The 14463-nt window shown below is 38.3% G+C and overlaps 1 protein-coding gene across 1 annotated transcript in view; it reads left to right on the forward strand.

Annotated features, from left to right (window-relative positions):
* Nucleotides 1-14463, forward strand: part of arrdc1b (arrestin domain containing 1b) — a 65219-nt gene that overhangs the window by 45161 nt on the left and 5595 nt on the right. The window contains exons 3-5 of the mRNA XM_055019436.1: nucleotides 6319-6369; nucleotides 11383-11537; nucleotides 11823-12005. Of these exons, the coding sequence (XP_054875411.1) occupies nucleotides 6319-6369; nucleotides 11383-11537; nucleotides 11823-12005 (389 nt within the window). The remainder of the gene's footprint in view (nucleotides 1-6318; nucleotides 6370-11382; nucleotides 11538-11822; nucleotides 12006-14463) is intronic.

Raw genomic sequence — 14463 nt, forward strand, 5'->3', positions numbered from 1 at the left:
CACTGTTGGTCCACCTTATGTGGTCAAAAATGATCTGAACCATTGGGCCCAGACCAGAGGACCTTTCAGGGGGTCCTATGGGGTATGGACCAGGATGTTGGCAGTGGATCCTTTGGGTGCTCTGGGTTTTGCAGTGGGGCCTCTAGGATCGAACTTGTTCCACTGCATCTTGTTGATGTTTGACCAGAATGGGGCCTATGAAGTTTGGAGGTCAAATCAGCATCTTGGGTGATTGTCATGTCCTCAACGTGTTCCTGATTGTTTGATGTTTTTGTGATGTGGTGCGGTGAATTTTCCCTCGGGGGTAGGTCAGTGACATTTGGGATATCCATTTGCATGGAGTGTTCTTGTTCTGGGACGTTTATTTTGGTGTCCAAGTCTCATCAACACGGATGCTAAAATCCAAGGTTTTCCAGTAGAACACCACATAGTACCAATATGATCAATGTTAGTCACTTCATCTGTCGGTGGTCATAATGTTGTTGCTCATTAGTGTAGAGTTGTTCTTCTTATGCTACTTTCTAGTCCACTTGGAGGACGTACTCCATACATCTGGATTATCATCTACAGCAGGGGTGACCACACTTTATTGGCTTGCGAGCTACTTAAAATGACCAAGACAAAATTATCTACCTACATTAAAAAACGGATATTTATATATACATATACAGTACCAGTCAAAAGTTTACACACACCTTCTCATTCAATAATTTTTATTTATTCTAATTATTTTCTACTTTGTAGATTAATACTGAAGACATCAAAAATATTATAGAACACATATGGACTTATGTAGTAAACAAGAAAATGTTAAGCAAATCAGAATATGTTTTATATTTTAGATTCTTTAAAGTAGCCCCCTTTTGCTTTGATCACAGCTTTGCACACTCTTGGCATTCACTCAGTCAGCTTCATGAGTTTGTCTCCTGGATGGTTTCCAACAGTCTTAAATGACTTCCCAGAGGTGCTGAGCACTTGAGGAGGTTAGAAGGAGAGTGGTCTAACCCACAAAAAATCTGAACTGAGTTTTATATAATTACTGTAATATTTTATGATCTAGATTTTCGTGGCAAAGTGGTCTAACCCACAACCTAAATATAGCATTACAGTAGCACTTCGAATGTTAGACAATTCTTGAAAACAGAAAGTTTTGAACCTATTTATCTCAAAAACTACAGAAAGTGGGTTAGACCACCCTTCTTCCAAACCCTTCACTCTGGGGTTCAACTCATCCCAATCCCAGTAATACAATTCTGTACAGTTTTGGTCATTACCTTACTCTGATGACTTGCACTGAATGGAATCAACCAGGGTTACATGGTCTGGACAGTTGCTGCTGGTAGCCTCAAGCAGATTTCAAATGATTGTCAGTCATCGTGGAATCTGGACTTAATAATCTTCCTGTTGGAAAAGGCTGACTCACATAAATAAGTAGAGCCCAATAATGCACTCAAGGATTTAGCACATTTCCTCATGTTTGAGTACTTTTCCTCTGTAAGTTCCAAAACTGGCCATGACCCCTGGACTTCACCTGAATGTCGGCCTGTAGTGTCAGAATCTCAAAATTTAGGTAATTAGCTTGCTGGAGTTTTGCAGTAGCTCATGCATGGTGTTAGAAAAGATGAGATCTCAGACTGGCTGCCTGTACGTCAGTCAAGTGCCAGATGACATAGGGAGGGTGGATGATAGGCTAACATCAAATTTTTTAAATAGGATCCAATCTACCCGCACTACCTTTGCAACTGACGTATTGGGAACCCCTAGTCCACAGGTTCTGTCGCTTCAAAATGGTCTATTCATTGCGTTTTTAAGCCGCTCTGCAATGCATTCTAGTAGTGTTGCATTGCATTTCTCAGACATTGGCCGCTCCTCATTTGCATAAAGTCGAGGTCTTGGCTACTTAACGCAAATAAAGAATGTTGAGCGTGATCCGATGCCTCTGGCAACTTCCGAAAAATGTCTTAACTGACTGAAATAAAAACAGATTCAGTTGCTTACTTCTCACCTTAAATGTTTTCAGAAGCACATTTCACTGAACTGTTTTTTGTAATAGAAAGAGAAAGTTTCCAAGCAGGTGGCCATGTTGGTCCGGTTTGAAATCCTGGAGTGGACAACCTCAGAGTAAATCATCGTCCAATTGGATGCAGCCGGTGCTTGTTGTCGGGGGTGATAACCATGATGACTCCAGTTGAAGAGCAGCTGTAGATCATCTATTGGACGCTCTAGAATTGTTTGCACATCAAGCGTCCAGTGTTGGGAAGTGGCTCCATTCCTTGGATCTAAAAATGCCAATGTGGACATGTATTATTAGCACATGCGCAGTTGGTGCTTCTGTAGTGTTGAAGCCATGTGGAAAACATTCCCAACAACAATTAAACTGTAATTTATGTCTCTTGGACCCTACCAGCCCCTTATCTGCTTCAGGATATATTATTATTCATAGTCTATAATTTGAAAGTTTCAATCAAATTGAGCAGGAGGTCCCTGGTGATTTTAGGTGCAATAACCCCTAAAATTAGGTTTTCTAATAGTCTGAGCCATAAAGACTGTATCTCAGTAGCACTTAGATACAATTAACTCTCTAGTACTATTCCTTTATGTATATTGAAGGTCTTTACAGAGGAGTTTGCTCAGATATCAGACGTTGCCCTGTTACTGTTAATTCTAATATGCAAACAAAATGAAACAAGAATTTGTGAACCTTCAATTTTTAAATGTCCCTTCTGGAAATGAATGCTAATTAGGGGATTTTTTTCAATTGATAATACCTCGTGCCTATTCATGCTTCAGAAATCTGAACAACTGTGATATTTAATTTACTGGGGAAGCTTTCTCATGATGTCTGTTATTTAAATATATGGTGGTTACCTGTAGTGTAGTGTAACTTAGTAGTAGGCAGCACGGTAGATGTGATGATGTGATCTTTGTAATCATATGTGCTGTAGGATTTTAATCAAAGAAGGGTTTGAATGGTCAGTTGTTGCTGTTAAATAATGGTGAGGTTGCAATTCTTTATCATCTTGCTGTTTAGGGTATTTATCTACCTTTTTGCTTTCCTCAGTTGTAATTTTAAAAGGGTTTTGTACCTGTGTTACCTTGACTTCTGAGCTCATGCAGTGGCAGCCCGGTGGTAGTTTCGAGCATGACCGCTTCCGTTAGCAGCAAACACAATGCAAATCGCTCCACACCCCTCCTCCCCAGGAAACTTGGACTAATGGAAAAAGTTGTGTCCATCACTAATGAGGTGAGACATGTTGCTGTCTGGAAGAATTTAATTGGGCTGTCGACTCATCTGGAGAATTAATAAGCTGGTCGGCTCAAGGTGCTCTTCGTGTGACGAGGTTGGAAAAGCTCCTATTGGCTCCTTATGCTCTGCTTATCAATTAAACTGAGCTTGTGAAGCAAACATTGCGTGTAATTGATGATCCGCAAGAAGCAACGTTTAAAAAGAATCGCTGATAACAGATCGACAGTCTTTGAAACAGATCAGATAAGTTAGAAATATTGTTGTGGAAGTTCCAGAGCCTTCATTTTATTGCTCGATAAAATATTTGAACCCTGTGAAATTAGAATTTGAACATTTGAAAACTGGGACGTAGTTTCCTGGCAGACTTTAAAAAAAAACTCTCCCATAATAAACTCATCATCGTAAAACTGCCTTCTGGGTGAATCAGTGCAGCCTTCTGGTGTCCTGTCAGATTACTGCAAACAGTCTAACAACCAAACAATGTCTGAACAACTGAGATAAAAGAGCTCCTATTTATCGGATAAAAACTCTCATTCAGAGGAAATGTCCTTTCAGAGTTTCATTCCAAATCGTTCAAATGCTGCAGCAGCTTCAGAGTGTGTCTCTAAAAGCACAGCAGGGTCTATTTGGTTTCACCCAGAGTTGTCTGATAACATCACAAATCCAAAGGTTTCAGGCTGATGCTGCTGCACTGCAGAAGAGCAGTTTGATGGATGTCCTGCAAAGTGTAAAAATACACTTTAATTCTATTTTTATTTGATTGTGCTGTTAATATTTCACGCAAATCTGAGTCTTCATGCCCACACCTCTAAAGGATAAGACTGGAAATAGTCATTGTTTTCTATATTGTCAACAAAACTGATGAAAACACCAAAACTAACAAGTATTTCCTGTGCAGCTTCTTTCCTCTGTGCCGTAGAGCTCAATTGTTGTCCAAAAACTATTAGAATAATATTAGTGAGCCTCACTGTTGCACTGAGTGAAATGCCCACAATAATTAGACTCACTGTAGTTCATTTTGTTGCACTTAAACTGTCCTGCTGCTGTTTGGGAGAAGGAAACATGGCCGATGACAGCTAACGTCAAAGAATAATTACAACTTTTCTGATTTCAAACAAGGCTTCTCTATTTTTGTCTGGTATGTGGTTAAAGTTTGTTACTTGTGGTTGGTTTTCTCACTATGCAGCCTAGTTTATTCTCTCCAATGCAGTTAATAGAAACAAGCCTAATTCGCAGTTTGGTTTTCCATTTTTGGCGATATTTTAGAATTTGCTTCCAACGTGCCTAAAAATTACATGGAAACATGGCCGTTAACAACTAATATGACAGAATAATGGCAACTTTCCTGATTTAAAATAAGGTTTCTGCACATTTTTATCTTGTACATGGCTAAAGTTTGTTCCTTCCTCTTTGAGTTTTGTAGTGATTGGTTTTGTTTCTGTCTGTTTATTACAGCTATGTGTAATCTAGCTTATATCACCACCTTCTCACTATCTCACTATCCAGTGTAGTTAATAAAAATGATCCTAATTCACAGTGTATTTTGACATTTTTGGAGATATTTTAGAATTTGCTCCCAATTTGACAATTCCATGGAAACATGGCCGTTTACAGCTAATATGAAGGAGTAACGGCAACTATCCTGATTAACGACAAGGCCTCGACATTTTTGTCTTGTAAGTGGCTAAAATTTATTCCCTCGTCTTTGAGTTTTTTTAGTGGTTGGTTTTCTCCCTGTGCAGCCTAGTTTATTATCTCCAATGCAGTTCATAGAAACAAGGCTAATTCGCAGTTAGTTTTTGTCATTTTTGGTGATATTTTAAAATTTGCTTCCAATTTGCCTTACAATTAAATGGAAACATGGTCATTAATGGCTAATATGACAGAATAATGGAAGCTTTCCTGATTTAAAACATTACATTTTTCTTTTGTATGTTGCCAAAGTTTTGTTCCTTCCTCTGAGTTTTTTAATGGTTGATTTTTTCACTATGCAACGTAGTTTATTCTCTCCAATGCAGTTAATAGAAATAAGCCTAATTCGTAGTTTGGTTTTCCATTTTTGGCGCTATTTTAGAATTTGCTTCCAATTTGCCTAAGTTACATGAGCACATTGCCGTTCACTGCTGAAGTGAAAGCATAATGGCAACTTTCCTGATTAAAAACAAGGCTTCTCTACATTTTGTCTTGTAAGTAGCTAAAGTTTGTTCTTTCTTGGTTTTCTCCCTCTGTAGCTGAGTTTATTATCTCCAATGCACTTTGAAACGAGCCTTTCTCGCAGTTAGTTTGTCATTTTTGGCAATATTTTAGAGTTTGCTTCCAATTCGCCTGACAATTACATGGAAACATGGCTATAGACAAGAGGTAGGATCCTAAATTTGATTTGAAGAAAATCCTAAATGTTTATACTTTAGGACTAATCGAGTATCAGCCTTTTGACTTATGATGGAAATAAAGCCCCTTAGTATTACTATTTCCACTGTCAAAATGTCCATTTGTGAAGATGGACATATCCCGTGGGAACAAACAGGAATAGATGGATACAAGGTTGTTTTAGGTCTCTCCTTTGGATTTGTCGGCACCAAGAAAACAGAATAAGCCAGTTTTAACATTAATGTATAAAGGCAGACTTGGAGCAGTGACACCAACCTGTAGATCTCAGAGGAATTCGCTGAGCCTATTTGCCTCAGTAAATGATTAACTCTGCAGGAAGTACCTCAAAGTTTGTCAGTTATTTATGCACCCAACGCTTTATAACTTCCCATGACGCCGCCTGATTGGTTTCAGTCGCCTGTTTCCGTCACTACAAAAGACAAAAGCGTCTCGGCTGTCTTTAAACAACAAAGGCTGTTTGTCTGAGAAACTCCATCCTACTGGGAAAGCAGGTGATTCCCTGAGGCTCGGCGCCTCGCTGGGACGTCTAATGTTTTATGAGGGACACGTGAAGTAGAAATAAACACAACCATACCAGCACAAACCGTGTGAAATATCACAACATGTTCACCGTCATTTGCATGTTTTTCTCTCGAGTTTCAGTTTTCTGTGTAGCTGATGAACCCCCGTCTGTTTTACAGGAACTCTGGTGGCGGGCGAACACAGTTTCCCTTTCCAGTTTCTCATTCCAGGTGAGTGTCGCCAGTGAAGCTCATTCCTTCCTCGATTCCTGTAATTGTTTTCTCATGTGCCCGTTTTATCGGAAATCCGCATGACGTCACTGATAGGAGCATGCAGGTGCGACGGCCTCTGATAACTTACAAGGTGTTCTACCTGTAAGACCTTTATCAGGGCTGAGGTACTGGAAACACAACTCAGTTAATGTTTAAAAGACTTTCAAGGAGCGTTGTGATGCCTCAGCGTGATAAAGCAGCACCGCTTATTCACAAACACGTTTTTAATGCCGCTAAATCGCTTTCACCGCGTATGCCAACGATAAATTACAAAACCACAACCATGCAGATAGCAGCTGAACACCTGCGAGGCTGCACACTGGGTCTGTCTGGTATCTCACAGTCTCTCAGGCGTGGGCTGCAGCTCAGGGGGGTCGGGGTTATTTTTAGTTCCCCCTCCTGCTGTGCAGTCACTGTTTAATTGGTCTTCATGCCTCCATGCTTCGTCCTCCCCTCCTTTCAGGCCCCCAGACTCCAGAACATTAGCAGCAGCGGGCATGTTGGAACTATCATGTTGTGATAAGAGGCTCGTTGGAGAGTCAAGTGTGTCCTGCTGCCCCCTGCTGGTGAAGCAAACAGAACAGGAGAGCGTTCATATTCCTTTAGTTATGTTGAAGCCTTTTGCTATAAAATGTTATTATAGAAGGAAAAACTGAAATATCACATTCATATAAGTATTCAGGCAGTTTACTCAGTAATTGGCTGAGGCACCTTTCAGTTTAGACATCGACTGATAGGAGTTTCTTTAGGACCGATACTGATAGCTGATATTTGAACCCGATATACATTAAATGTAATGTTTTAACAGTATGTAATAGTAGAGAACCTGTCATTCATAACTAGGCTTCTTCATTAATAAGCCTGATTATAACTGAGTATGTAAAATAGAAATAGGAGAGATTAAATTATCTTCTCTGTTTATGTGGAATCAGATGAGATTGATGCTGCAGTTACACCTACTGTTCTTCACTATTTTCTTAACATTTCGCTATTCTATCACTTTAATTTCCCACTAAGGTCCATATCTTAAAGCATTATTAATTAGTGTTTTCCAGACTCTGTTTCAGGTTAATCTGTGGCTGCCACTAGCCGTTAGCATAGCCTTTAGCCACTGTGAAAGAAGCTGATTTTCTGGTTTGTGTTTCTAGTTCAGTTTTTGCAGCTTGAGAGACATTTCTGAGACCATAGAGTGATTAAAAACAGAGAGAGGAGGCTGCATCAGAACTGAAGTAGTGCATTTAATTACATGTAATCGGTCAAGAAAAATACAGCTACTAAAAATTGTAAAAATGACAAATATCAGCCATGTTAAGCAGTCTATCCCTAGTAAGTAGGGCCTTTTATTGTCATGTGTTTGACTCAATGACTGTGCACTGGAGGTAACATCTGAAAAACTATTAACAGTACTCCTTTCTACCATCGTTGTTTCAAATTCTAACTAAAAGGATCAGAAGTAATAAATTTAGCAATTATCGGTCAGTAGAAATCGATACAGATAATCAGAAAAATGGCAAATAGCCACAACAATTGGTCTATCCTTGTTTCAATCTCAGATCACATTTATTCATGTAACAGATTTCAAACAACATGAGTTAACCAAAGTGGAAAAATGGTGTATATTCCCTCCAATAGAGGTCAGGAACTTGGAGAGTCAACGCCAAGCTGCAATAGGAGCTGTTGTAGTGGCATATTGTCACCCAACACTCTCATTTCCTGTAATTTGTCACCCATCTGTACTTTGTGAGCTGTTTACAAGTTCACAAGTATTGCAGTTTCCAACAAAGTGAAGGTCCAACAGAATTTCCTCTTCATGTTCCGGTCTGATTGTTTCTCACTGAGAGAACAAAGAAATTCAAGGAGAAGAGGAAGACATCGGTTGAGATAAACACAGTACAAGGACACTCAGAGGGACAAATAGGCTGGATGGCTTCATTCCAAAGGAGATAAGAGGCCAGAAGTCTTTTCGGAGATGGGTCCCTGTGTTTTGTTGTGGCACAAATAAACCGAATAACCAGCTGATTATCTGATTCCAGAGAAAACGAGCTGAGCCTTAAAATGCACAAATATCCTCCGAGCCCAGCGTTGTTTTCTAAAATTAGACTGTCAGCTGTGATCGAGTTGAAATGATCAAGCTGGAAGGAGTTTTTTTTTTTTTTTAGTATTGGCAGAAAAGCACCTTCAGACTATTTAGGTGCGAACTGCGTGACAACCTTGCCACAAACAACCAAATAAGGTGTTAAATCTGAAAAGCTCACAGCTGGTCGTGGCTCAGGTGGTGCAGCAGGCTGCTTCCTAATCGCAACGTTGGGTCTTCGATCCTCGACCTCCACACAAGTTTTCTGGCAAAACACTGAAACCCAAAGTTTCACCTGAGGGCAGGCCAGAACCTTGCATTACTTCTGCAAGGTGTTAGCGTGTATGTGAATTAAAAACACACTGGAAAGTTCTTTGTAGAACATCGCTAAGGTTAGAAGGTGCTCTACAAGTGCAAATTTTGCAGATTAAGCTTTCCTTACTTGGGTTTGTTCAGCTCAAAAATCACAGTTTAGGTGGTTAAATTTTTGTGGAATTGCTTGCTTGTAGCTATTAGCACATTTTGGGAAAAAGTTTACATTGACTTTATTAATTGCAGATTACTAAAAAGCGCTGATATGGTGATTTTAAGGCCAAAAGACGTCTCAAAGCTTGAAGAATAATCATTTCTGTCAACAGAATTTTAACGCCAGTATTTAGGAACCGATACATATTGCCATATAGTCATTTAAATGCTGTTTGAAGCTGATGACTGTTGATTTGACATCCAAAAAAAGAGTAGAACAACAGAGTCTTGAGCTAAAAGCTAACACTAGCAAGATAGATAGATAGATAGATAGATAGATAGACAGATAGATCATCCTCTTGTGGAAATTCTAGGTATCCAGTTGCTCACGTTATATTCAAGATATATGAGGAAACAATGTACAAAAGAATTAATGTACAAATCATGGTAAGTCGAAGAAATAGAAAAAAGAAATAAGGTGCCAAAAATGCGGGTATTTACAAAAAGGCGCAGAAATTGTTGGTATTTGCAAAAAAAAGTGCAAAATTACTGACATTTACAATAAAAAAGACTATTAGAAAAGTACAAAAAAGATAAAACAGAAGATTAAACAGGTTTGTTTATACCATCTTTAGTGTGTCAACATGCTAGTGTTTGCTAGTTAACAAAAAACTATTTTTAAAAATGGCAGCTCCATCCCAATACCTATTCTGCTTATCACTTATTTTCCTCTAAATTAGACCATAATTTACTAAATAAATATCTTTCTGTGTTGAAGGAGACTTGAAACTAGTAATTGAGACCAAAAACCCATGAAGAAAATGTTTCCTGACATAGTAAATCAAATGAGAAGTGGGTGATTTTCTCATAGACCTCTATAGAATCTGGCTTCAGAAGTTGCCCCCTGCTGGCTGATAGAGAGAATGCAGTTTATAAAATATTTTTTAGAGTCAATTGTATTTAGTCTTAATCAAAGTAGGTCAGGCTCACAATGGGGTCTGATGACGACAGAAAATCTCCCCTAAAGGGAAACATGACCAAATTTCACTGTAATTCATGAAATATTTGGTGAAACATTTCATAAAAACATCACAACTTGAACTCACAGTGGCCAGAGGAAATGTCAGGACATCACCAAAGCCTCAGAGTCTAATTTTGTGTGTGTGTTGACATTTTTGAACTGCAAATCAGCATGAAATTACTAGATCTGTACACAGAGGATGAGTTTTGTTTCAGCTCAGAGAAACAAGTCGAGCTGTGCCGTCTTTAGCCACTTCCAGCAGCCGTGAGCAGCTCGGTGTGTTTTATCTCCAGGGAGGGTTTTGGTTCATCGGTCTGTCCTCTGTCAGTCCATCCGTGGCTCTGATTTAGCTGCAAAACAACAACAACAACAATCCGTCTCCGGTGGTTAATTCTTATTGACAGCATCTGCAGATCGTCTCCCGGAGCAGCCGCCATCCTCGCTGACATTAACGTCTGAATGAGGATCGAGGAAACAAGCGACACATTAGAGTAGCGAGGCTTTATTTTGACAACACATTAATCACCTTTTTCTGCTTGGAGGAAATTTATATGCATATTATCTGTATGGATGACAAGAGGTTTTCTGCTGTTGTTTCCTCTCCACTGAATCTGAACATCTTTTCTCTCTCTGTCCGTCTCACTGCTTTCTCTACAAATAGTTATTTTTATCCCAGTCTTCTTAAATTTCCTCCTCTCCAGCCTTTCCCCTCCCATTTCCTCCTCTTCGCTGTCCTTTGCTGGAGAAACGTTGTCCTTTTTCTGTTCAGAACAAGATGTGCAGGAATCAGTCTTCTGTTATCTACTGACAGCTCAGACGAGGGCGGATTTCAGCTCAGTCCTCTTACAGAAAAAAGTAGTTAAAATAAAATGACCTTAAAATGACATTTTGCTGGAATTACATGTGTTGACAAATGTTCCTTAACTAATTATCTGCACCCAAAATCACATAAATTCCTCTCAGAGGTGTGAAACATATTAAATAAACCCGCCTTTAAGTGTATGTGTATGTTGTTCGATCGTTCTTTCGTTCTATCATTCTAACGTTCTGTTGTTCTATCGTTCTTTCGTTCTATCATTCTAACGTTCTATTGTTCTATCTATCGTTCTGTCACTCTATCGTTCTATCATTCTATCGTTCTATCTATTGTTCTATCATTCTATCGTTCTATCTATTGTTCTATCATTCTATCTATCGTTCTATCATTCTATCGTTCTATCTATTGTTCTATCATTCTATCTATCGTTCTATCATTCTATCGTTCTATCTATTGTTCTATCATTCTATCTATCGTTCTATCGTTCTATCTGTTGTTCTTTCGTTCTATCTGAACATCTGTCCTTTACATCAGTCACACCTGCAGTGTCAGAGTCATATTTTTACTTTCTTTTCCCCCAAATTCTTTCTGCAGTTGCCGCCCCGACTTCTTTTGAGGGACCCTTTGGGAAGGTTGTTTACCGGGTGAGGGCGGCCATCGACACGCCTCGGTTCTCCAAGGACTACAAAGCCCAGCGGCCCTTCTACCTGCTCAACCTGCTCAACCTCAATGAGGTGCCCGACATCGAGGTGAGCTTTGGCTTCTCAAACTTTCCTGTCGGGTTCCTCCTGAGTAAATCTGGGAGAATGTGAAATGCATTTCTTTATTTGATCAACCTTTGTCTTAGTCGAGGCTTATTTGATTTCACCACAGAGCAGGACAGAATCCATTTCCTCCTTCACTCCCTGCTTCTTATAATTCACTCTCTTCCCATCATGACTGTCAGTTTCCTGATACCGTGGAGATGAGCAGGAGTAAATAATCATCTGTTAGAGAGCGACAGACAAACAAACGTTTCTCCTCTGATTCTGCAGCATTCGAGTTCCGCTGTGACCACCAAGAAGTTCAGCTACCTCCTGGTGAAGACGGGGACGCTGATGCTGAAAGCTCGCAGCGACCTGAGGGGCTACATCCCCGGTCAGGTCATCAAATTAGCCACCGAGATCCACAACAAGTCTGGGAAAGACACTGGATACGTCCTGGCCAGTCTCATTCAGGTGAGTTATTAAATAAAGTCAGCAGTAATTATGTCTTCTGTCAACACAACTGCCTGTATGAACTCTTCTTTGGAGATATGAATTTGCTCTATTTGTGTTTTCAGAGTTGTTGTCTGAAGAAAGTGGAATAAAAAATAAGAAAATGTGGGGAAAAAAGCTTTGAACAAACTCACAGATCATCATAATTGTTGCCCTTTACATAATGCAGTTATGAGCCCAGCCACTGAGGGTAATGACCTTTCAGAGATACATTATAAATCTCTGTTCAGACAAACATAACCAGTCATAGAACTAATTCTTTCATGTGCACATAAATCCTCTATGCATAAAGATTTCTAGACATAGAGAATACTTTTTATTCCGCCAAGGAACGGTGGAGTTATGTGACGACCAGCGTTGGTTTGTCTGTTTGTCTGTCTGTTAGCAACATGATTCAAAAACGAACTAATGCATATGGATGAAATTTTCAGGGAACTTCACAAATGACACAAGGACCAAGTGATTAGATTCTGGCAGTGATGCGGCTTATAGTCTGGATCCACGGATTTGTTAAAGATTTCTGTATCAAATCGACCGCCGTGGACTTATCAGGACTTATCCGTCCAAAATGATACAAGAACAACTGATTAAATTGTGGGGGTGTTTCTGAGTTCCATTAATTCCTGCCACCCGCTACATATTTAGGTCATGCGATTTGGAATCTGTACATAACGTACACATGAATAACACACGCCTGTGCTCAGCAAAAGGTCATTTTGTTTGTGAGCATATCTATATTAAATGATCACATTCTATGTTGCTGTGATTTCTGCCATAAATTTTTTTCAAGATTTCAGGCATCAGAAATGATACGACTGAGCAGCTTTGGAGGAGTGCTGCGCTCTCTGAGTGCTTTTCTTGTTATAATATTGAGTCATTACATCTCAAATCATCACATTTTTGGAACACTTTCTGCTCGACCATCTCTGATTTTTTTTTTTGTAAATCATAAGCTATGGATACTTAGAAAGATATTTGTGAAATTTTAGCTCAACATAAGTAATACTTTCTGGGACAAAAAAAAAAGTTTTAAAACCTGCTTGTTGACCCACTTTTGGCCTTAAAGACTAGTGTCACAAGTTGGACTCTGTCTCTCTGTTTTCTCCATGGTCTGAATTTAAAGACATGCCTATTTTGAAAATATATAGCTTCTTAGTTAATTTCTTAATAAATTTTTGAGAACCGTTTTGAAACTCTGGAACTTCTACTTGGATCAGACTATGATGTCATATTTTTTATTTTTGTCAAACCTTCTCAAACAGCTGTTAAAGTTCAATGAAAATCACTTTTTTCATTTTTGTGACAAAGTATTTAATATTAAAAGTATTCTACATGTTTAGTTTTGTATTATTGTGACATGAAACTACATATGGTTCAGAAAATATCACTAAATGACTTCAACATTCAGATTTTTTTCTGTTATTGTGGACTTTTTGTTATGACTTCACCTTTAATCATATTCACCCATTATCAGAATTAGTTGATCTGCTTGTCCAATATTGCATCGAATTCAAGTAGAAAAAAGTTTTAAAATTTCCAAAAGGTTCTCTAAATATAATTATGAATAATTATTTTTGGACACAGTCACTTTGGACATCATATATTCAGTTTAATGCATCGTCCTTCTACTTATTTGATCAGATACTTGAATTTAAACTTTCCTATCGTATAAATAACTTTCTGAACCTGTTTATTTTTTTTTTTGATTTTTGTTTTGAAATTTATTCTCAATAAAGCACAAAACAAGAGAATCTATTTTGGGGATATCAAACAGTTCCCACAGTGATCATGAGAATAAATTTACTGCTAAAGTCTTCCTCACATATGTACATTAAATAAACGTTACATATAGAAGTCAAGGCATTAAATTTCTATGTTTACTGTCACTTTCTGTTGTCCTTGATCTAATCATGTATTACTTTGATTTTGTTGGGAAAAACAACCAAATCTGTACTAAAAACTGCGTCATTTCATCACGAATTACTTCATTCTACACGTCTCATTTAAAGGTTTACTGTAAATATATTGTATTTAATTTCACTCATAATCAGAGAATTTTTGATCTACTTGTCAGATATTGCAGATTCTAAATCAATGACATGAAATAAAAGTGAAAAATTCAGGCTTTTATCTTCAATAATTCCTGCGATATCCTGAATTGTTGTTCAAACAGCCTCAGATTTAAATGTGGAAAGAAAACCTGCTGAAAGTGAGTTGATGAGCAATTTTTAAAAACATCTTATCTGGGAAAGTATTTAGTATGTTTAGCTAAAATGTCACAGAAACCATTGATAATATAACAGATAAATATAATATAAACACTCATGTAAATATTCTTGAGTGTGCGTTCTTCTGTTTTTCTTATTTTTTATATTGTATATTTCGTTTATAGTTGTGTTTTCTTGCTTTTCTTCTGTCA

Source organism: Amphiprion ocellaris, chromosome 17 (genome assembly GCF_022539595.1).
Source record: "Amphiprion ocellaris isolate individual 3 ecotype Okinawa chromosome 17, ASM2253959v1, whole genome shotgun sequence".
Lineage (NCBI taxonomy): Eukaryota > Metazoa > Chordata > Actinopteri > Pomacentridae > Amphiprion > Amphiprion ocellaris.